We start from the raw sequence: 23,824 nt of genomic DNA on the forward strand, positions 1-23,824 counted from the left end.
TTGCTAAAACCGGAGCGGGGACAGACTTGCCACCTAAGTCAAAACCAAGCTGCTGCACTTCTGACGCCCTGAGTGCTGGAAGGGGCCTCGGGCGGGGCAGGCTGGGAAGAACAAAGAATGGGTAAGGAAGGTAAGAATGACCCAGGTGGGGACTCAGGGCTCTCCGACATGAGTCCCTGAGTCCCCAGACGTTGGAAAGTGACACGAGAGCTAGGGGAGGCTGGTTCAGCCCAGGGCCACTCTCGTGGCAGCTCAGAGGAGCATGGCTTAGCTGTAGATCTCCCTCCACTTGCTGACGATCCTGATTCCTTTTTTTTCCAACTTTTTATTAAAGTATACACACACATACACACACACACACGCACAAGTGTGTTGCTCAATGAATTATCACAAACCACACTCAGCTGTGCATCCAGCATCCTGATCAAGAAACAGACTATTCTGGCATCCTCTCCCAGTCCATACCCCCCTCAAGGGTAACCACCAGCCTGTCTTCTACCTGCACAGATAATGTGCATGAATCACCTGGGGATCTCGGTGAATGCAGATCCTGGCTCAGTAGGTCTGGGGTGCACCTGAAATGCCCCATATCTAACAAACTCCCAGGCCACACCTAGAGTACAAAGGTTAAGTTTAGAACCCTGCTTTATTTTTTTTGTTTGTCTCTAGGTGTGAAGAGAAATGGAAACACCAGAAACCTTGTCCCTTGAGCATCAGTTAGGGGAGAAAAGGGGTTCCCCCTGCTGCTGCTGGAATCCCTGGAAGCAGAGCAGCCCCATCACGGGGAGGCAGGGTTGGATTCTGGGTCCTGAAACGTGCTCTTAGCCGTCCACACCCTGCTCATGAGAGGTGTATGAATGATCTCAGGATGGGCAGCAGCTGGGAAGGGTTGAGGTGGTTGGGGCCCAGGCACTGGATTCAGGGGTCATCTTCTAGCCCTCCTGGGATACTAGGATTTTCTGACTCTGACTCAAAAGACAAAGGCTACCTAGGAACATCCACCTGGCCTCCCAGTAAATTCAAGTCTAGGAAGAATGAGTGATGTTTTCAGTGAAGATGCCATAAACGTCAGTGATAGCTTTTGCTTGAGGATTTTTTTTGTTTATTTATTTATTTATTTTGAGAGGAGAGAGGGCGTGAGCAGGGGGAGGGGCAGAGAGAGGGAGAGAGAGAATCTGAAGCTGGCTCCCAGTGCAGGGCTCAATCTCACGATCCCGTAAGGTTATGACCTGAGCTGAAATGAAGAGTCAGTCATTTAACCAACTCAGCCACCCAGGTGCCCTGAGGATTTCTTTTTGAAGCATTTGAGAGATAACCCGGTGTAATAATGTGGTTGGGGGCTGTTTCAGCCTGTGATCCTGTGCTTTTGTGTCTGGCCATGGTAGCGTGCTTTGTGATTTCAGAAGGTGGCCGGACGGCCGGGCCAGGGGATGCCCAGAGTGTCTGATGGCGGCCTTGCCTGGCAGGTTCAGGTCGGCAGAGAGAGGCAGCCACAGGGACTGGAGCTGAGCTGACAATGCCTTTTGGAGCCACCCAGAGTCTTGGAGAGGCTGCAGCTCCCCTCTTAGGGCAGTGACCTCCCCACCCCAGCTGCTCTGTCCTGGGCCATCCAAGGCCTTCAGTCGTGAAGGGCTCCCTCTGGCTTCGCGAAGGTGGCTAAGAAGGGCACCAGAGGCTCCCCAGACTCTCCAGCAAATGGTGGGCAGATGCTGTGCTCCTATCCCACACACCTTGTCCTATAAGTCATTCATTTACATGACAACATTTCCCAGGCACCTACTTGTGCCAGGGCCTGCAGGCACAGGGCTGGCTGCATAGACCACTGCCCTTAGGGAGCTGGCAGCATAGACGGGAAGATGTAGGTAAACAAACAACTACCATTCAGGATGTTGTATGCCCTGATGGAGACAGGCCTACAGGAGGGAGTGAGGTCCAAAAGTGAAGGGACAAATCAGGGAAGACTTTAGATAGGGGAGCCCTCAGAATTTTTGGAAGTCCTAAAGGATGCCTCTTACTTGCCTACAAATTTCATAGCAGCTGCAATCACTATGGTGCATCTACTCTCCCTTCCTGTCTTGGCCCAGCAACTACTCATTTGCATCCTCAGCCCCTAGAGATGCAGGAGGGGCCCCACCCGGCACACACCCACACCCCATGCTGCCACCACCCATCTCGAAAACATCGCACATCCAGAAAATACACCAACTTCTGGCAGCCAAGGCACCTGCTGGGGTCCTGGAGGGAAGGGGAAGGAAGGCCTCTTCCCTCACTCTGTGCTCTGTTGCCTGAGCCAGGGCCTCCAAATGCAGCTGTACATTCTGTGCACTCTACAAGGGTGTTGGCATCAGGGGCAGTGGGAGCTGGATTTCATCCTGTGATCTGCTCACTTCTCTAGCTGGGAGGGCCTTCAGGAGGGAGTTCTTTCAAACAGGGCCCCGAGCGGGTGCCTCTCAGAAATTCCTCCTCCCAAAAGGGAGTCCTTTCTCTGATTTGCCCCAGGGCTCCTAAGATGCCTCCGCTGGTCCCAGAGTACCCTGTTTGCGCCCACCATCTCCCATGGCCCCCAGAATCATACCCCCCTCCAAAAGACTTTGCTGTATTCCAAACCCCAGAGGGCAATTCCTATTCCGATCTTGCTCACAGGACCCTGGGCAAGACTGGGGCTTCTGGAATAATTTTTGGAGCATGCTCCTCAGAGGCTTATTGCCTCAGGACACACACCAAATCTCTTCACCACCCCTTACCCCAGGAAGATGTCCATAACGGAAGCTTGGGTCTTGCTTTTGGACAGTCTGAGTCTTCTCTCCCTGCCATCTCACTATTGGTTGCCTGGGTTAACGATCAGAATGAAACAAAAGGCCCTTTTTTGGAATGTTTCTGGACAACAGGAAGGCGGCTTGCCCCTCAGCGTCCAACCAGCCACACCAGAGCTCCTCCTCTATGTGACTTCCCGGCCCGGAGCCCACATGCCTCTGTAGTGACAAGAGGCCTAGAGCACAGCAGTCCCAGTGCTGTGTCAGAACAGACCTGCAAGAGAGGCTTTGTGTCCATTTGCACGCTGGTTCCCCCAAAGAGCGACGAAAGCCCTTCCTCTGCCGGGTGGGCCTTCCCGAAATCAATTGAACAAGCAGCTGAGCAGAATTGTTCTGGGCATAGATTTTTCTTTCCATTTGGAGATGTGGCTGATTGTTTTTTCCCTTTTTCATAGTCGAGACTGATACGGCTATCACCTGCCTCAAGTTTTCCCTGCCTCATGGACGTCTGTGTTCAAGGCAGTGTGCAGGGGAGTGGGTGGAGGGCGGGGGGTACTTTATGGCTGAGGGGAGAAAAGAAAGACCTTAATGGCAGAAAAGTAAATATGTTTAAGGCTTTGGGAGAAAAAGTGAAGTAGCTATTTGTCTTGTGTGGATGAATCAGTGGAGACTTGTATTAGAAGTGACATATTGGAAACAGAACCCTTAGAGCCCCTCAGAACCTTCTGGTTTATTTGGCATCATAGAGACACACAGAAGGGAGATGCTTGGGCATCATCAAGTAAGTGCAGGAAATGCCTCAGTGCAGGAGATGACCCTACAGTGTTCTGGCTGGGGGTCTGCCACGTTCTACTTGAATGTGTGGAATGATGGGGGATCTCACTACCTCACAGAATATTTGGGGTAGAAGGGACCACGGATGCCGTGAACTCAGCCTTTTTTGCCTTCAAATGCTCCAGTTCCCTCTCTGGTCTTCCTTTTGTGTGCTTGGCTCAGGCACATTTCCGGTGACCAAGAGCTCATTACCTCCTAAGCTGGTGCATCCAGCCTGATCACCTGCACCCCACCCAGCGCTAGCTCCAGAGATTTAAAGGTGAGCATTGTAGGCCGTCTCCCCCAGTAGCACTATCCTGTGGGAGAGGCAGACAGATAATCAGACCGCATTTCAGTGTGACCAGCACAGCAGAAACGTGTGTGAGGGCACCAGTCTCAAGGAGGAGGCAGCTGTGATCTCCCTGCAAGGTCTGGAAGAACTTCTCAGAGAAGGTGGCTCATGAGTTTGGATTTCGGAGGACAGAAAATAAGAATTTGTGAAGGAGATCAGAGAGAGGAATGGCATTCTGAATAGAGGACATAGCTGGTGCAGGAGCTGGAGCAGTTTCGGGCTAAGGGGAGGAATGTTCAAGTAGTGAGGAATTACTTGCATGCAGAGCGCCCCGTGGGGGGTGGCAGGAAAGGTGTGGGGTGGTGGGGTCACACCCTGCTAAGACCTGACCTTCAGTGGGGCGGCAAGGGTTTAAACCTAGGAGACTTGCTTAGATTTGCGTTGGAGAACAGTGCTGTGGGCCGGGGGCGGGGAGGGTGCAGGGTTGGATGGATGGGCAAGAGGCAAGGAGGGTAGAAAGTCTGGGTGGAAAGTGAGACAGAAGCTGGGCTTAGCATTTGAATAGGAGAGTGAAGGTGGGGAGGATTCCCCAGGGGGACTTCGGGGTCCCTAACTGGGTGACAGTGAATAGTGTGGATAGTGGCACCACTCCCAGAGTTGGAAGGAAATGGAACCGATGGACTCAGCTTTGGCTGTGCAGTGTGAAGTTTTATGCACAGCTAGGTGTCACCTAAGTCTCCGGTGACAGTGGGCTATGCAGGTCTGGAGCTCAGAAGCTGGGGAAGACACAAGAGACGTGTCAGCACAGAAAAAGTGGTTGAAGCCTGAGAGTGGAGACACTAACCCAGGGAGAACCCTTAGAGGCAAGGAGGGTCCAGGTCTGAACCCAAGGGTCCATTTGCCTCTTAAAGAGATGGTGGAGGAATGGAGAGAGAAATCACATCCCTTTTGCAGAGGCCTCTCCCAGCCTGGGAAGGGCAGCTCTGATGGTGGGGGTCCCACTGTCTTGCTTTCAGACTCTTTCTTCCAGTCTTATTTCATCATGGTCTGAAGAGCTGTCTTTAAATCAGATATGAACACCACAGCGTGCAAGGTGACCCACTGGGATTGTCTTGCAGAAGAGTACAGCTTTTATTTATCTTTGTTTTTTTATATAGAAAAATACGAAAGAAATTCAGCCTTCCTAAGGTTTAACACTTGGACTGGCCCTGGAGTCCCGGTGCGGCAGGTGTGTCCAAGAATCTGATGCAGGAACTCTCCAGAGAACAGCGTGGTTGATCAATCCATTATGCGAGACAGCAATGGGCCATTGTGCCAAGGGTCCCCAGGACAACCCCCAGTTCAGTGATTCACTAGAAGGAGTCAGCATATGGTTGCACTCACAGCAGTGATTTATTACAGAGAAAGAATATAGAGCAGAATCAGCAAAAGGTAAAGACACATGGGGCAAAGTCCGAGGGAAACCAGGTGTAAGCTTCCAGGAGCCTCTCCCAGTGGATCACACGGGACACGCTTAATTCCCAAGCAATGGATGGTGGCGACACATGTGAAAAGCCATCTCCCGGGGAGACTGACTAGAGACTGTTCCTGGAATTTTTAGTGGGCACCGGCTTAGCACATACCAAAATTCCAGGCTCCTGGAAGGAAAGCAGGTGTGCAGGAAACCACGGTGTGTGCACAAACAGCTCAGGCAAAGAGTCACCTCTTATCATTGAGGGGATGGTGGGAACCATCCCCACATCCAAGGTCCGAGACGGGCCAGTGGAGAGCCGACCTTGCCACCAGGACTTTCTAAGGACGGTCTCAGGCCTGTTGTGTTAACCCTTTCCTGCCCAGGCCCCCTCAGCCATTCTTCACTTCCCACTTATGGCAACATGTTGCCATTTTCAGATGCCAGGTTAGACTCACATTATCAGGTTTTAACTCAATTGTATTATTGGGTCTTAATGAACTGAGTCTTCCAAAACAGACAAATCACCCCAAAACGATTACTTCAGAGAACCCATAAGTCAAAGCAACTATAATAATGCAAAGCACGTTGGAGTGACACTTCTACCCAAAATAAGAGATCTTTGTCAGCCACATAAAAATCAAATGATATGATTTCATCTCCTACCATCCTTTGGTAAATTTCCACACTGCATTTATGTTCATGTTTCAGATTGTTTTTCTGATAGGAGAACATGGTCGAAACACTTGGAGGCCATTGGTTTTAATGGTCCTGCCAACCCATCAGTATAAAAAGTGTGTAAAGATCTCCCAGGAGAGTGTTCTCGGGCTGGCAGCTACCCCTAGATGTGTCCTGTCCCTTTGACAGCTGACTTCTGGGTTTGGATGAGCCAGCTTTGAGTCAGGAAAGGCAGGAGGAGCATGACATGGGGGAAGGAGGGCTGGGCAGGGGCAAGGCACTGGGTTCCAGGCTTAGCTCTGCAACTGTATGGAGTGGTTGAAAGAAATATTTTTTTAATGTTTATTTTTGAGGGGGGAGAGGGACAGAAAGCGAGAGAGACACAGAATCCGAAACAGGCTCCAGGCTCTGAGCTGTCACCACAGAGCCCGACGCGGGCCTCCAACCCATGAACCATGAGATCATGACCTATGCTGAAGTCGGATGCTCAACCCACCAAGCCACCCAGGCATCCCAGTTGAGAGAAATACCTTAAATGCCCTGAGTGTCTGAGTTTATTCATCTGCAAAGTTGTTTTCCCAACTCAACTGGTGGCTCAAAAAAACACTCTGTTTTGTTGTTGTTGTTTTACTTGTTGTTTTTATCAGTATATTCTTAGCCTCTGACCTAATAATCCTTATTGAATGAACGGATGAATGAGTGAATGAATGAATGATCTGTAAGGTCCTATGCAACTCTGACAGACCAGGGATTTGTGATCTGGTCATTGATTAAGCTCAGGGTGAAATTCCCAGTAATTGAGAATTATTCCTCCCATACCCATTCTGTTTACTTTTCTTGCATCGTTGTATTGTAATATGCGTAATAATGTGACCCTCCTGTGCCTTCTCTAAAGTACTGTTATTCATTCTTGCCTATCTGATTTGTCCTTGTTTTTGAAATTAAAAAAAAAAAAGTGAAGTCCTTCCCTATCCTATTGTCAGCACCCACACCGCACACGACCGTGTTTTAGAACAGTTGCTGCGATGCTCTTGTCCTTCCTTAGGGGGCCGGCTCTGCCATCCACCCAGTCACGCCCTACTTTTACAAGTAAAATGGAAGGGTGCCTGAGTGACTCAGTCGGTCAGGCATCCGATTCTTGATTTCGGCTCAGGTCATGATCTCACGGTTCATGAGATCGAGCTCCATGTCAGGCTCTGTGCTGACAGCATGGAGCCTACTTGAGATTCTCTCTCTCTGCCCCTCCCTCTCTGCCCCTCCCCTACTCATATTCTCATTCTCTCTCTCTCTCTCTCTCTTTCTCAATAAATAAATAAACTTAAAAAAAAAACAAATAAAATGGGAAGGGGAAATGTTCTTTCTCTGCAGTACTGGAGTCTGGAGAGCCAAGTTGCTAGAAAGGCAGAGTAGAGGTACTCCATGAAGGAACTCATCTGGGAGTGTTTCTGGGAACTTCTTACCTGTGCTGATGGCACTCCTGGGCTGGAAGGGCCTATAGCAGCCGGGCACACCTGCTGTGTCTGATTCCTCTGCACACCGAGGGTCTGGCCTGTCTGCTCCAGCCTGGCTGTCTCCCTCTGAGTCCTACTAACATTCACCTTCCTGCTGTGTTCAGCTGAGGCCAGTGGGGATCTTTCAGAGGGAACTAAGTTCAGCAGTGCTGAGGGAAAGCAGAAGAAAGACCAAAGCCTAGAACTGGAGCTCACAGAACACACAGCTTTCTCGCCCCAATGAGCAGGAAGCCCTAGAACTCGGTGGCGCGTGGCCTGGAGCTGGGCCAGGGTCCTAGGTTTTGGAGGGTGTCCAGACCAGCCGGTGAGCGTGGAGTCTGGAGACACTGGGGTCTGGCCGTGACGGCAGTGCAGGCAGGGAACAGGCACCCAGGAGGCCCCCACAACCTAACAGATGGTGGCTGGCCATCCCAGCCTGCAGGGCTCCAGGCTATAGGCAGCAGTCAGGGCTGACAGTTCCTGTCACTGACCAGCCAGGGCTGGGGATCAGGAGACATTTAGTCCTGCAGAACAGGTGAGAACCAGATAGGGCCTTCGTCCCAAGGTCCAAGTATGGCCACTGGGGCCAGGCTGGCCTGATGCTGAGTATCCAGACGCTGGGGTCCACAGTGAAGTAGGAACCACATAGTCTGACCGTGGCAGATGGGGCTGGTGGGTAGGACCCAGGCGGCATTCGCTCCTCTCTTTCTCCAAAGGCCCAAGGAGACAGGCCCATAGCAGGTCCTTTTCTAGCCTTCCTCTGTAACTGAACAGCTCCTGCTGTGGCCTGGAGGTGGCCTGGGTATGGCTACCCTGGATCCAGCTCTGGCTGAGTCCTCCCCTGCTCCACCAGAGTGGTCGATTTGCTGAATGCTGGAGAAGGGCCACAGCAGGATGCTTCTCCTGCCCAGTCTCAGCCCCTGCGGCTCAGTGTCCTCCCCTACCCTCTGCCTACAACCCGGGAGCTGGGAGTCCTGTAGAAGAGGTTCCCAGAGCCATCTGGTCTCCTATAGACTCAGGTGAGGAGTCAAGAAATCAGCCATTTGTTCACCTCTGCAGGTCTGTCTCCTCACATAGAGGGCTCGCAGGAAGGAAAGGAGGGAGGGAAGACAAGAAGGCTGATCTGTCGCCCCTCAGTGGTCCCTTGGTGGTCCTGGGAGCCTCTGTGCCTCTGTCTGCCACTCCGGACTATGGGCCCATGGAAGGGAGAATTTGAATCTCACAGTCCCCTGTGCCCAGGGCTCTGGGTCTGGCATGTGGCTGATGGAACTAAATGTCTATCAAATTGAGATGTGATTGAAGGAGTCTTGATGGTTAGTGAAAGGCCACAGTATGTAGAATAAAATGTCTGAGTGTCTATTACCTAGAATCCCTCTGTTGGGATGCTCTAATAGATGGTGAAGTCGGTCCACCTAGGAGATGTTAATGTCTCTGTTTTCTCATGGCCTCTAGGTCAGGACCTGGATTCTCACCGTGGGCTACACAACGGCGTTTGGGGCAATGTTTGCAAAGACATGGAGGGTCCACGCCATCTTCAAAAATGTGAAAATGAAGAAGAAGGTAATCATTCCTGTTTCAGGATATTTGCAGTGTTCACTTAGCGTTTATTTAGCAAATATTATTAGGCACCTACGGTGTACCTAGCACTGGGCTATTTGCTGGGGATTCAAGCTAAACACGATGTCCACCCCTGACACCTTCAGCCTTGTAGGGCAACAAAGCATTTACAACACATGATGATAAGGGCTGGCTGGGAAGATATAGGGGCAACAGGGGTATGAGCACTCAGACAAGGCTTCATGCAAGAAGTGACACTGATGTGGAGACCTGGAGGGGGAGTGAGGGTTAGCTGGGCAGAGGCCCATCAAGGGAACCGTGTGCGCGGAGGCCTGGGTTGGAGATCACGGAGGCGGGTGTGTTCACAGAGCTGGCAGAGGTTCATTATGGCCAGGGCATGGTGTTTACAGGGACAGGCTGTCAGAGGAGCCACAGTAAAGAATCTGAACTTGAACTTCCGGGCAATGAGAAGCCCTTGAAAGAGGGGAGTGAAACAGGACACAGACCAAATTTAATGTTTCTATTTTCAAAGAGGCCCTTAGAGGACAGGAGCCCTGCCTTCGTGGGTGGAAAGTATTTGCCATCCACGTGGCTGAGTCTAACCAGCATGCTGACTCAGCTTGGCTCTTCGGTGGAACTCCTGGAGAAATTTTCTCCATCACTGTCGTTTTAACTTAACCAGTGGTACTGTCCTTCCCTTGCTCCTAGATAAAAATTCGGGCAAGTCTCATGACTTTGAAGGCCCTCTGGTCAGCAGCTAATATATGGAGTCCATCGTAATATTCAGAACTTCAAACTGCATTTGAGGCACAGCCTCTGCCTCCACCAGCTCAGGCCTGCAGCAGGCCAGCCACCTGCCCTGGGAGAAGGGGTGTGGCGGGCAGCTTCTCCCCTTTGCCAGCCTGAGCTTTTTCCCTGACGTCCTATCCCCAAGGGTTCTGAACCCTCCGGAGCTGGAGCTTGGAGTGGGGGAAGGGTGGAAGGTTCATTGCCAGGAGCTGCCCTTGGGGTTACTGGGCCTGGAAGAGGTTAAGCAGGTGCTTTAGACTGTCATAGGGTGTGTCTGTGGGCTTTTCAAAGCCCCCACCCCCCACCCCCACCCTGGGACTGGGACTTTCCTTCCTATGGTGCCCATGACATGGGCGAAATACTCCCCCAGGTGGCCATGTGAGGCTTCTTCCCTAGGCGTGTGGAGGCTTCCGAACTCAGGGGCTCACCTCGCCCCTCTAGCAGGTCTTGGACAGGGCCAGCTCTCCCTCCTCCCTGGCCCACATCTGGTGCCCAGGAAAGCACACACGCGTCCTTCGCTCATCCAAACTCGAGGAGTGCTGGCTGACCGCACTGCACGGCTGTCCCCTTGTCCCACCCCCTGAGCACCTGGCCAACTGGTCACCTCGGGTTCCTCAGGTGTCTCAGGCTCCCCTGAGCTGCAGGGAGCCCATCAGTCAAGCCGTCTGAGTGTTCTCCTTAAAGCCTCCCTCTTCATGTGAGGTCAAGGAGGAAACATAACCATCCTCTCACTGTGGGGAGAGATCTCATAGCATCATGACACCTCTTTCCGAAAAGCCTCTTCTTGATTCAACCCCACCCCACCCCACCCCACCCCACCCCAGCGCGCACACACAAACACACACACACACACACACACACACACACACACACACACACTTTTTAAACCCCTGACGTGGGTATAACCTGTTTACAGACCTCTCCTCTGCAGATCCTGCATTGTGCCCATATCCCATTTGACAAAGGGCGCTGTTGTTCTGAGTCTTCACTCCAAACTTGCATTTGTCATTCGGTTGCCTGGTTATGAGCCCTGGCACCTGCAGCAGGCAACAAGGCACAGGGGCCAACAGACAAAGCAGGAAAGCAGCCTCTCTTCCCTTCTGTTCCCACCACCGACCTGCTATGGGTCTCTCAGCAAATGTCTTCATCTTTCTGGACCTCTGTTTCCTTATCTGAAAAATGGGGCCATATCGAAATGGTCCTGTCTCCTGAGCTGTGATTCTGCCTGGTACCCAGTGGCCCCATTCATCCATCAGCCCCTCCACCTGCCAGGGCTGCTTGAGGAGCTGCTGTCCAGATGAGGGAGGACTGTCCTCTCTCCTCTACCCCCTGCCCCATACCTGGACCACCTAGGGAAACTGCAGGCTACATTTAGAGGGAAGAAAGAATCTGTCCCTGCCACCCACTGCCGATGTTCACTGGAAGGGCCCTCCCTCATGGGCCTCTGCAGTATTTGTGACAACTCCTTTCCATCTATAAAATGAGAATCCTGGCCACCCAGTCCTTCTCAGACCTAACTACACATTTCAATCAAATGGGAGCTTTAAACTCCAAGAAGCGACCCAGCCCAGGCCAATGAAACCACCTCACTGTGGCTGGAATTGAGCAACAGGAGTTTTTAGACTCTCCCAGGTGATACTGATATACAGCCAGGGTAGATGATCTCTGATCTGCCAGGGCCACTCAGAGTGTGGGCTGGACCAGCAACAGAGGCATCACCTGGGAGTTTGTTAGAAATGCAGATTCTTAGGGAGCCTGGGTGGCTCAGTAGGTTGAGCATCTGACTTCAGCTCAGGTCATGATCTCGCAGTTCAAGGGTTCAGGCCCCTCATCAGGCTCTGTGCTGACTGCTCAGAGCCTGGAGCCTGCTTCAGATTCTGTCTCCCTCTGCCTCTGCCCCTCCCCCACTGGTTCCCCACCCCACTTCTCTCTCTCATAAATAAACATGGAAGGAAGGAAGAAGAAAGAAAGAAAGGAAGGAAGAAAGAAATGTAGATTCTTAAGCCCCACTCCAGCCCTAAGAATCAGGATCCTGGGGTGGAGGCCAGCCCTCCCAGCCATGCTGATGCAATCAAAGTTTGAAAAGGCTCCAAGTGACCAAGTGACTTCTGGGGCCCCTCCTGCGCTGTGGCTGTGGTTAGAGACGCTCTGCCATTTACGGCAACTCCATCCTGGTTTTGAAGAATCACAATGTTGATTCCTTTGTGTCAATATATGATTCATCCATATTGTCATCTGTAATCAAGAACCAGCCTTTATTTTCCATTACTCATGTGATCGCTGAGCAAGAACACTCCAATTGTCTGGCAACAATTGACAAAACACGTCAGGGAAGATTTCAGAGTTTAGTTGTCTGAAAGCTACACGGAGGGCGGAGCTGGGATGTAGCCACACCTTGCTGCACGCACTGCCAGAGCCGGGAGACTCGCTGGCTGGGCGGCTGGGCAAACAGAACGCAGGCTGCTGGGGGGCCAGGCACCCCAGGAAGGGGCTTATCCGACAGACCGCCGCAGGCTTTGTGTACAAGGTTTGGTCACCCGTTTTGTCTAGTACAAAAATGACTAAAGCCAGATGAGCACGCCGTTCCAGGGTGAGAAACTTTTTCCTCTAGTTTTGCTTTCTAGGCATTTTCCAGAACAGGTTTGCAGTGCTGCCCCCAAGCATCCCTTATCAACAAATAAGAGGAGGTAGAAGAGAAAGTTATGCCTTATATGGATCAAAAGCTCAAGTTCGGCAACCAGGTGGTCTTAAAAGGGTTGCGGCAATTACAGGTCAAAAGTAGGATTGGATTCTCCATGATTCCGACCTTTTATATAGCCAAGGTTGGTTTTTATTGTTGTTGTTTTATTAGGGTTTTTTTTTCAGTTTAGACTTATTTGTAAGATGGACCCTTTAACTTTTTTACCGACACATATACTAGATTTACTGACGTTTGTAAATGCAATATACACTTTTCTGCATAGTCTTTTTGTCCTTTTCTTCCCTCTCTGGCTCCCGCCTCCTCTCCCTGCATCCACAGTGGCATGCCCTCCCAGACACACAAGCACGAACTTCACCCCATATGGCCACATTTTTTAAAGACGCTAAAGGAAAAGGAGCTTATTAAAGGATATACTGGCATGCAGTGACTTATTGCTTCCAAATCTGATATTTTTATAGCATGTTCTAGTTTTTTCTAAAACTCAATCATACAATCTTGAATTGGGAGACTTAGTGCAGTTTTTATTCTGCCTCTTACTAGGACCAAATTGAAACATTGAGACAAGAGCAGTAGGTCAGAGATGAGATGTTTTGTTCCGGGGGCAGATGATTTTTTTTTTTTTTTAAGACAAAGAAAGTTCACAGGGCGCCTGGGTGGCTCAGTCGGTTAAGCGTCCGACTTCAGCTCAGGTCATGATCTCGTGGTCCGTGGGTTCGAGCCCCACGTCGGGCTCTGTGCTGACCGCTCAGAGCCTGGAGCCTGCTTCCTATTCTGGGTCTCCCTGTCTCTCTGCCCCTCCCCCGTTCATGCTCTGTCTCTCTGTGTCCCAAAAATAAATAAACGTTAAAAAAAAAAAAAAAGACAAAGAAAGTTCACTACAGAGGTGCCTGGCTGGCTCAGTCAGTGGAGCATGAGACTCTTAATCTCGGGGTTGTAAGTTCGAGCCCCACGATGGGTATAGAGAGTACTTAAAAAACCTTTCTTTGTAATTAAAAACAAAAGGAAGCTCGCTACCAATATAACTTGGTTCTGTTGCAGACAATGACATGGGCACATCACCTCAGATCTTCCTGTGGACTTAGCTTCGGCAAAATGGTTTTTGGCAGCTTCACCAGGGAGTACCGGTTACCTGAGTGATACGCTGTGTACAACTCCAGGAGGCACCTTTCATTTTGTATTCCCCCTGGAATGGCATCCCTGGAACTAGGCAATGAGTTGGTCCTAGCAGAAGGCCAATTCGAATCAATCAAAATATCTGAAGTCTCTTAAAGAAATAAAGAAATGCTCTTTTCTGTAAACCAGGAGTCAGACAACTATTTCTGTAAAAAGCCAGATAGTAAATATGTTAGACTTTGCAGGCCACAGAGCTGCTGTCGCAACCACTAAACTCTGCTGGTGGAGAATGAAAGCAGCCCGAGGGAATGGCTGTGTTCCAATAAAACTTTATTTACAAAAACAAGCAGTGGGCCAGATCCATGGTTTGCTGACCCCTGCTCTAGACAACAATGGAAAGTGACATTTAATAAAAACAGCCAACCGCTGTTGAGCAGTTATTGTCAGACAGACTTTGGTAATCCAGTGCCGTTTGTGTGGTTACTGCTTCCATTTGGTAGATGAGGAACCTGGCTCAGAGGGGTTAAGAAACTTACCCAAGGCCACACAGTTAATTAGTAAGAGTCACACTTAGATCTGATTCCAGAACCTGTGCTCAGTCATTGTTACTGTATGCCTTTGCACTCAGGGACAATGGAGCACTGGTAGCCTCCTAGCTTCAGAGAGAGAACTCAGTGTGATGGCATCAGTGTGCACCGACATAAAAGCGTTGCGCACGTTCAAGGTCACTGCCTCCTCGAAGGTAGACTGTGGGAAGAGTCGTAGACCTTTTGTCTCACAGACCCTGTGAGACATGCTAGCGCTTGCTGGTGGGGGAGTTTTGGGGAGGGAGAGCGGACTCGAGACTGAAGCCAGCCACTCCGCCTACCTGCTATTTATGGCACCAGCATCCTCCTGACCATCACGGTGTCTCTGAATCCAGCCTCCTCCCTGCTTACCGGGACAACTGTCTCAGCTCCTAACTGGCCTCCTCCTGCAGGCTCCCTGCCTCAGGTCTACCCCTCCAGGCTGCAGAGAGCTCCCCATGACTCTACTGCTTAATGATGCTTCAGCCTCCGGCAGCCCCCTGTCATGCAGGCTTTCCACCTCACTAGCCCCCTCTCTAGCCACCCCCACCCACCCCACTCACACAAAATCTCTCACAGAAAGATTAGGGTGTTTCAAACAAAAGAACCAGCACCTACAAAGGTCTGGAGGGCAAAAATCACAACTCTGCCAGAGACTAGGGTGTGGTTAAGCATTAACAAGTCCATGTGTGTGTGGGGTGGGGGGAATAGTTAGGCCACTCTTGGGAAAGGCTTGAATGCCAAGCAAAGGAGTTTGGCTGGATTTATCCTCCCCGCCCCGGTGAGGGGGGGTCATAGAAGAATCCTGAAGCAGGGGCGATGTGATGCGCTCACTCCCCTGAACCAGCCCCTCAGCTCTCCCAGCTGCTTCTTCTGTCTGACATTCCCTTCTCCCCAGTGGCCCCCAGCAACTCCTCTGTGAAGCCACCTCCTCTCCTGCCGGTACCCTCTTGTAATCATCCCTGGCAAGTCTGTCTGTCCTCCTAACCCTAGAGGGCAGCACCAGGGTCTGTCCATCTCTGCATCTCCAGTGCCCAGCACAGGGCCTGGCCCTGCATGGGTGCTCAGGGCATATTTTCCTGGGCCATCATCCATCAACCAGTGCCTATTGAGCACTTTTCCTATGCCAGGCCTCAGACAGGCACTAAGAATACAGTGATGAGCAAAACCAAGTCACGCAGAGTTCACAGTCTACAAGGGAGTAGGGATACAAATCAAATGATCCCATATATATAGGTGAAGTTGCAACTGTCGTAGGGGCTCTGAAGACGAGGAATGTGGCCATAAACTCCAGTGAAATGTCCCCCAGCCTTCTAGCAAGGACAGGGAGAAGAAGGTGCGTTCCCTGAAGGGTTTGGAGGCTGTCAGGTGGGGAGGGTGGAAACCTGCAGCAGGAGATGCCCCGGAGGGAGTAGAACCTGGGCCCTGAGCAGGAGACAGTGACCTTGAACTTACAGTGCCACTTCCTCCTGGCCTCTTTCTGAGAGCTCATTCATTTTTTCCCCCAAACTTTCCCCAAGAAGGTCTGAGAGCCAGTCCCTGTATCAGACACCGGGGCACAGAGGGGAGACGAGCTGGTCCCTGCCCCCACTCAGACCGGAACACATCTGCAGCATACACCCTGTGCAGGGCGTGCCTGGGTTCACTGAGAAGCACCTCGGGCTCCGTGCTGAGAAGGGTGTAGCAGGAAGGTGGGAGAAGGACCTGCCAGGGTCCGGCACAGCGTGGGCCCCTGCCTGCGGGCTCCAACAGCCCTGGGTGAGCGTTAAGTAGGGAGGCGCCTTCCAGCCTGTCCCCCGCGTCCTCAGCTCCCTGGGCATGTCTTCCTTATGCCCCAATTTCTCAGGGCTAGCAGGGAGTTGCCTAGTTCCCCAGAGAGCAAGGGTTAAGCTGGATTTCTATAAACCATCAGTGGTTCACTGAATGCTTCCAGAAAACCTCAAAGAGGGGGGCTTTACCAGTGCCCAGTCCCCAGGTAAAGCGGTTTGGGTGGATTTGATCTCTTTGGCAGGAACTCAGCAATACATTTCTGTCCTTCACAATTCGGCAACAGAGAGACCTCTTGAGTTTCTATTTCTCTTTTTAAAATGGCTCTAATCATTAAAAGCCAGACCTGGTGATATTTCTTAAGCTTCTGCCTCAGTTTTGTTTGTTTCTCTATAGCCTCTTCCCGAATGATTTCATCACATGAGCTTTGCGGGGAGGAGGCACATAAAGGTGCAATGAGTGAAATACAGGTTGTCTTTGGTGCTGGCCGCATTTGTCCCCAGGGCCAGTCCCCGTCAAACAGACATAAAGTGGGGTGGGAATTTCGCAGTGTAATAAAGATATCCCAGGCTGCAAAGAGGGATGGAAATTATATTTCTTCTTTTTATATTCCTTCATCACAATTCAATCTATCAAACTTTTAAGTGTCTACTGCTTGCCAGGCCCTGCTCGGTACCAAGGATGCACAAAAAATAAAATTGGCTTCCCTTCTGTTAGGGTCTCCCCAGTTTACTGAGGAGGACAAACATGTAACACAATATAGCATCTGGTCACTCTAGCATCTGGTTTGTGCTATAAGTGTTTGAGGGTGTGGACTGTAGAGAAAGAAGGAGCTTGGTTTAAATCTGGACTTCACCTCTTACTAACTGTATTACACTGAGCGAGTTACCTAGTCCCTCACAAACCTTGGTTTCTTCATCCATAAAATGGGAATAATAATAGTATCTGCCTTTGTAAGAGATCATGTATGTAACCCATTAATCAACCTAGAGGCAGGCACAGAGTAAGTATTCATTAAATATTAGCTATTCTTCTCCTTGGTGTTACTACTGTTACTTCTGATAAGTATGTGAACAAAGTGCTATGGGAGTGATTAATTCTGCTGTGGGAGTTACAGGGGACTTCACAGAGGAGGTGACAATGGACCTGGGTCTTTAGGGATTATTAGGAATTTGCCACAGAAAGAATAGGATGTTTCAGATAATAGAACTGGCACCTACAAAGGCCTGGGGGTGGGAGTTGCGGGGGGAGGGTTGGGGGGAAAGGGAAAGCGGTGAAAATCACAGCAGGTCCAGAAACTAGGTGTCATCAAACCTAACTAAGTGCACATGTGTGTTCTGGGGAGTGGTCGGACCAAGCTCATGAAAGGCCTTGAATGCCAAGCAAAGGAGTTTGGCTAGATTTATCCTGCAGGTGATGGAGAGTCCTGAGAGATTCTAAAACTGAGGGTGACACGATGCTGTCACTCCCCTGAGGCAGCGCCTCAGCTGCTATTCGGGAACCTCCCTCACGTCTGCTCCCTTCTGCCCCTGCCCTGCCTGCAGATCATCAAGGACCAGAAACTGCTGGTGATTGTCGGGGGCATGCTGCTGATCGACCTGTGCATCCTGATTTGCTGGCAGGCTGTCGATCCCTTGAGGAGGACTGTGGAGAGGTACAGCATGGAGGTAAGCGCCGGCCCCAGCCAGAAGGAGGCTGGAAGGCTCGCGAGCTCCCACAAGCGCTGGGACAGGGAGGCGGCACAGCTCCCTGGCTGCCCAAAGTGCACTGCTTAACAAGAACTCAAGGTAGTTATGGGGGAGTCTTCACAGCTGCACAAGGGCCCACGTTCCCTGTCAGAAACTCCTCATTTAGTTCTGTTTCCTTCCATCTGAGACCTATTTCAGAAAGGCCAAATAGAAAGTCTTCACTCCCGTGGAAAAAAAAAACAAAAACAGTGAAAGAATTGTCTAGTGATATTAATACATGCAGAAATAAGAAATGTTGGGCCCTTTAAATGAGTATATTCTCTGCACATTGCAGAAGCCCCCATTTGCATGGTCCGTTGGTCCAGAAATGAGACTGCGTTCCAACCTCCCTTATAAGAAGTTCTCTAAGGAGTGCCACTAGGGAGTAAACATCCTGATAGCTCCTTCTAGTTACCATATGATTTTCCAGGTGGTAAGTGCTGTTAACGTAAAGAACCTTACATAAAAGTACTGTTAAGTATGTATTGTAATAGTCTTGCGTTCGGCCTTGCCCTTTACTCACACTGGTCTTCCCAGGGTGCTCCAAATTAGGGAAGTTCAAGACCCTTTGGAAGTGGTGGTTTTGTTGTCTTGCTGTTAGAGCAGTTAAACTTGCCTTGGTGGGAGAGAGCTGGGCTCGAATGGCTTGAACGCTGTGCCTTGCATGGTGATCTCCATACAATGTAGCAAATTCTGTTGAGAGACCTGGAGTTTGCATCGTTGGAGAAATCTTTTTGCGGAATGTAGTGCGGATTCTTAAACTAACGTGGAAATAGTCGTTTTATGCACTGGGGACAGAGGTTTTTACCCTTCTGGACAAGAAGGTTTTCTAGCACATAAGACGCCCAGCTTCATTTGTAGGGGAATACATAGAGGGTTTACTCGGCGCAGGGAGAAGTCACGAAGCTGGAGCCGTGTTAGAGGATGCTATTCTGTGCCAGTGGGGTTGCAGGAGAGAGCTTTAGGGCTGGGCCTGCATCTTCCGGCCTTCCAGCCTCACTTTGGAAGGAAGCAGGACTCCAGAGAGGCACAGCCAGGACTGCCAAGGAGGATAACCTGGACGCGGACCGTACCCACAGCCAAAAGGGCAGGAGGTCAGAGGCAGACAGACTGTTTCCAGAGGGGAGGTGGCACCTGGTCACCACTCATGGTGCACAGTTGGCAAAGTTCACCCCGGGGACTTCCTCATCCACTGCCAGGACAGGACCTGGAAATCCAGACAGGATGTCAACAGGAGGAAGAACCGTCATGGCTAAGCGGGCCTCGCGGCTGGGGAGAACCGGGTTGGGTGCTAAACACAAGCCCTAATGCCAATAATGGCAACAGCAATGACGGTGGTGGCTAGTTCTGCGTGTTAACTCACTAGATCCTCCCAATAATTACAGAACAGGTGATATCCTCAACCGCATTTTAATGATGAGGAAACAGAAACCCAGAGAGAGTTAATTTACGCAGGTTACCTAGCAGGTTAGTGGCAACACACGAACTACCCTCTCATGTATACCCTACCCTGCCTTTCAACACACAGATGGCACTCTGTGGGGTTTAGGGGCTCTCGTAGACCTTTGGCCATCAGCACAGGTCTGTGAAGTGGGCAGGGCAAGGGAGCGTTTTCAGGTCGTGCAGATGAGGGCTCAGATTAGAGCGCAGTCCAGAAAAGTGGGGGGTGGCGGGCGGGGGGCGGGGAGGGGGGCTGGGGCAGGATGTCAGGGAGGGAGAAAGCAAGTCAGGCAGAGCCAGCCGGAAGACCTGGATCTGGGCAGGTGGACAGAGGCCAGACCCTGCTGGCTTGAAGCCTAGCCGTGGGTGGCTGGGGAGGCGGGGCATTGCTACCTCCACTGGAGGTTAAAGTGGAGGCCAGGTACACACTAGGGGTCCCCCAGGCTGTGGCCGTGGCAGGGAGAGGCCGCAGGGCTGGCGTCAGCCTGAGTCAGCAGACTCCGGAAATAGATCCGGGAAGCCTGTCCCCCTGGACCCTTTAAAGGAGATCAACCTTGTGCAGTCCGATCCGTGTTAAGTGACAGTTTGCTATCACTGACCTTACCTTTCTTCCTTCCTTTCTGAAACAAGTACTGAGGCTCTCAATGGCTCTGTGCAGAGAATCGCGGTCCATTTGCGACCTTTCGGGGCATTGGGTCTCAAAGGCAGGAGCTGTGGGGTGCCATGGAAAAGCCTCACTGCGTAGATGAGGAGACTGAGTCTGGGGATGGGATGTTCCTGCCCAGGGGCATCCAGAGTTTCCAAGGTGGAGCCTGGAGGAGAGCCAGCTCCCTGGCTCTCTGCCCAGAAATTCCGTCTCTGTGTTTCCCTCCAGGTATCTGCTGAGATTTCTCTCTGAACCTTTTCTGGCCTGCTCCTCTTTTTCTCCTCTTATTTTAGGGTTGCCCTGTCATTCTGTTGCCATGGTAGCAGAACCCTTTGATTTGTCGACCCACAGCCCTGTAGGCTTATTGTCGGTTTTCAGCACCAAGCAGTCGGTTGATTTCTCTCAGACCCTCCTCTGTCGGACACAACGTGGTGGTTGAACAGTGTGCCTGGGGGATGAGGTGTCCTAAATTCTCCTTCAAGGGGCTGTTTTTCCCAGGACCCCCCAGTGAGAGAGAAAGTCTTTGCTTGGGGGAGAAGTGATCAAAGATCTTTGTCGTCTGTCCCCACCTCCCCTCACCTCTCTTGGATGACTTCGGTTGTTCTGAACACTCTGAACACCTCAAGATTTCAGTCATAGGCCTTGCTCTGTGTTACACTTTCAAGCCTTTGCCCGTGCTGTCCCTCTTCCAGAACCTTCTCTGATAAGTAAATGAACTTCAGTTCCAGACCCCTGTGTTATCTCTACAGGGATGTGTCCCTGAGATTCCTGGGTCTACCAGATTTAAGCTCCTGCTCCTCCTCCACTCCTGTCCCTAGCTTCCTGACATTTCCCCTCTTGGGACACTTAGTGTGCTGTTTGTCTCTGCTGAGTGCATCCCTGCCCCTACCGCTGCTGGACCGCCAGCTTCTCCAGGACAGAGCCAGGTCAGAGAGAGAGAGAGAGAGAGACACACACACACACACACTGCCCAACCAGTACCTCTGCACACGGAGGTAAGCACGGTAGCCGTGGCCCTTGATCTCATGGCCTCCCCACAGGCTAGTTGATGGGCAGACAGCAAACACGGAAAGAAGCACGATCACTTTAGATCACATAGCATATTTAGATTCTGATAGCAGTTAGAAGTAAATTAGCAGGATGAAGAGTTGGCAAATAATGGGAAGAACCCCGCGGGGGAGATTCTCCCAGTGAGAGCATGTGCAAGTGTCCGGAGAATGAAAACCTGATTCTGGAGTCCTACTGGAGACGTCCCAGCTCCACACCCTTATTCATTTCCATGCAATAAATATTTATATAGCACTTGTTACGTGCCAGATCATATTCTAAGCATAGAATGTATGATATATCTATCATTTTAAAAATTTGGATACTTAATAGACTGTTGCTTAGAGCAGTTTTTGGTTTACAAAAAAGAAATTAACGAAGTACAGGGAGTTCCCGCATACACCCCACAGTTTCTTCTATTAACATCTTGTGTTGTGTGATATATTTGTTAACAACTGATGAATCAATATCGATTCATTATTATTTACTAAAGTCCATAATTTATCATTAGGTATGGTTCACTCTTTGTGTTGCACATTCTATAGGTTTTGCCGAATGTAAAAGTCATGTGTCCACCATTACAGCGTCATACAGGACAGTGTTACTGTCCTAAATATCCTCAACACTTTACCAACCGCGGGTAACCACTGATCTCTTTATTGTCATGATAGTTTTGCCTTTTCCAGAATGTCATATAGTTGGAATCATGATAGGTGGCCTTTTCAGACTTTAAGTTTCCTCCATGTCTTTTCACGACTTGGTAGCACATCTCCTTTTATCACTGAATAATATGCCATTGTATGGATATACCACGGTTTGTTTATCTATTTGCCCATGAAAGGACACCTTGGTTGCTTCCAAGTTTTGGTGATTATGAATAAAGCTGCTATAAGCATTTTTGTGTAGGGTTTTGTGTGGACATACGTTTTCAACCCATTTGGATAAATACCTAGAAGCATGATCACTGGGTCATATGCTAAATCTATGTTTAGCTTTGTAAGAAACTACCAAACGTCTTGCAAGGTGTCTGTACCATTTTCCATTCCCATCAGCAGTGAATGAGAATTTCTGTTGCTGTACATCCTGACCAGCATTTGGTGTTGTCAGTGTTTTGGATTTTAGCTGTTCTAATAGGTATGAAGTGATATCGCATTGCTGTTTTAATTTGCAATTTTTTAATGACCTGTGATGTAGAGCATCTTTTCACGTACTTATCTGCCATCTTGGTATCTTCTTTAGTGAGTTGTCTGTTTAGATCTTTTACTCACTTTTTAATTAGATTGTCTTCTTATTGTTGAGTTTTATTTATTTTTTTCAATATATGAAGTTTATTGTCAAATTGGTTTCCATACAACACCCAGTGCTCATCCCAAAAGGTGCCCCCCTCAATACCCATCACCCACCCTCCCCTCCCTCCCACCCCTCATCAACCCTCAGTTTGTTCTCAGTTTTTAAGAGTCTCTTATGCTTTGGCTCTCTTCCACTCTAACCTCTTGTTTGTTTTTATTGTTGAGTTTTAAAATTTCTTTGTATATTTTGGATGCAAGCCCTTTATCAGATTTGTTTTGCGAATCTTTTCTCTCAGTCTCTATCTTGTTTTTCATTCTCTTAACATTGTCTTGCAAAACAGAAATGTTTTACTTTAATAAAGTCCAGCCTGTCCTTTTTTTTTTCTTTCATTGATCATGTTTTTAGTGCCATATTTAAAAACTTGTTGCCAACCCCAAGGTCACCTAGATTTTCTCCTGTTATCTTTCAGAAGTTTTATAGCTTTGCATTTTTCACTCAGGTCTACGGTCCATTTTGAGTTAATTTTTGTGAAAAAATACAAGGTCATTTCCTAGATTCATTTTTATGCATGTGAATGTCTTGTCGTTCCAGCACCATTTATCAAAAATACTATCCTTTCTCTATTGCCTTTGTGTCTTTGTCACAGATCAGTTGACTATATTTGTATGGGTCTATTTCTGGACTCTCTATTCTGTTCCATTCATCTATTTGTCTCTTCTTTTGCCAATACCACATTGTTCTGATTACTATAGTTTTATAGTAAGTCTGGAAGTCATATAGTGCCTGCTCTCCAACTTTATTCTTCTTCAGTATGGTATTGGCTATTCTTGGTCTTTTGCTTCTCCATGTAAACTTTAGAATCAGTTTGCTAATGTCCACAAAGTAACTTACTGGGATTTTGTTTGGGATTGTGTTGAATCTATAGATCAAGTTGAGAAGAACTGATATCTTACAATATTGAGTCTTCCTATCCATGAACATGGAATGTCTCTCCCATTTATTTAGCACTTCTCTGATTTATCAGAGCTTTGTAGATTTCCTCACATAGATCTTATACATATTTTGCTAGATTTATACCTAAGTATTTTATTTTGCTTTTGGTGAAAATGCAAATGGTATTATGTTTTTAATTTCAAATTCCAGTTGCTCATTTCTGGCATATAGGAAAGAAATTGGCTTTTGTATACTAACCTATATCCTACAGCCTTGCTATATAATTGCTTATTAGTTCCAGGAGGTTTTTTTGTTGACTCTTTGGAACTTTCAACATAGATAATCATGTCAACTGCAAACAGACAATTTTATTTCTTTCTTCCCAATCTGTATACCTTTTATTTCCTTTTTTGTCTACTATTTGTATTAGCTAGGGCTCCAAGTTGCAATGTTGAATAGGAATGGTGAGAAGGGAGCATTCCAACTTTATTCCCGATCTTAGAGGGAAAACATCTAGTTTCTCACCATATTGATTATTAGTATATTATTTTTTTCTTAAAGTGTGTGTGTGTGTGTGTGTGTGTGTGTGAGAGAGAGAGAGAGAGAGAGAGAGAGAGAGAGAGAGAGAGGGAGAGTTCTGCTGGCTAAAGTCAAGGGTGCCTTTGGGGAGGTGACAGGAAAGACAAATGAAGACGTGGGCAGAGCTGGTCGTTAGGGACATTACGTGCTAAACAGAGGAGGTTAAACTTCAAAATTAAAGACATTTAATCAG

General features: G+C 49.3%; 1 protein-coding gene across 1 annotated transcript in view; it reads left to right on the forward strand.

The window, feature by feature from the left end:
- Positions 1–23,824, forward strand: part of GABBR2 (gamma-aminobutyric acid type B receptor subunit 2) — a 351,797-nt gene that overhangs the window by 277,126 nt on the left and 50,847 nt on the right. The window contains exons 12-13 of the mRNA XM_047831454.1: positions 8,929–9,036; positions 17,514–17,636. Coding sequence (XP_047687410.1) covers positions 8,929–9,036; positions 17,514–17,636 — 231 coding nt within the window. The remainder of the gene's footprint in view (positions 1–8,928; positions 9,037–17,513; positions 17,637–23,824) is intronic.

The sequence above is a fragment of the Prionailurus viverrinus genome, chromosome D4 (genome assembly GCF_022837055.1).
Source record: "Prionailurus viverrinus isolate Anna chromosome D4, UM_Priviv_1.0, whole genome shotgun sequence".
Classification (NCBI taxonomy): domain Eukaryota; kingdom Metazoa; phylum Chordata; class Mammalia; order Carnivora; family Felidae; genus Prionailurus; species Prionailurus viverrinus.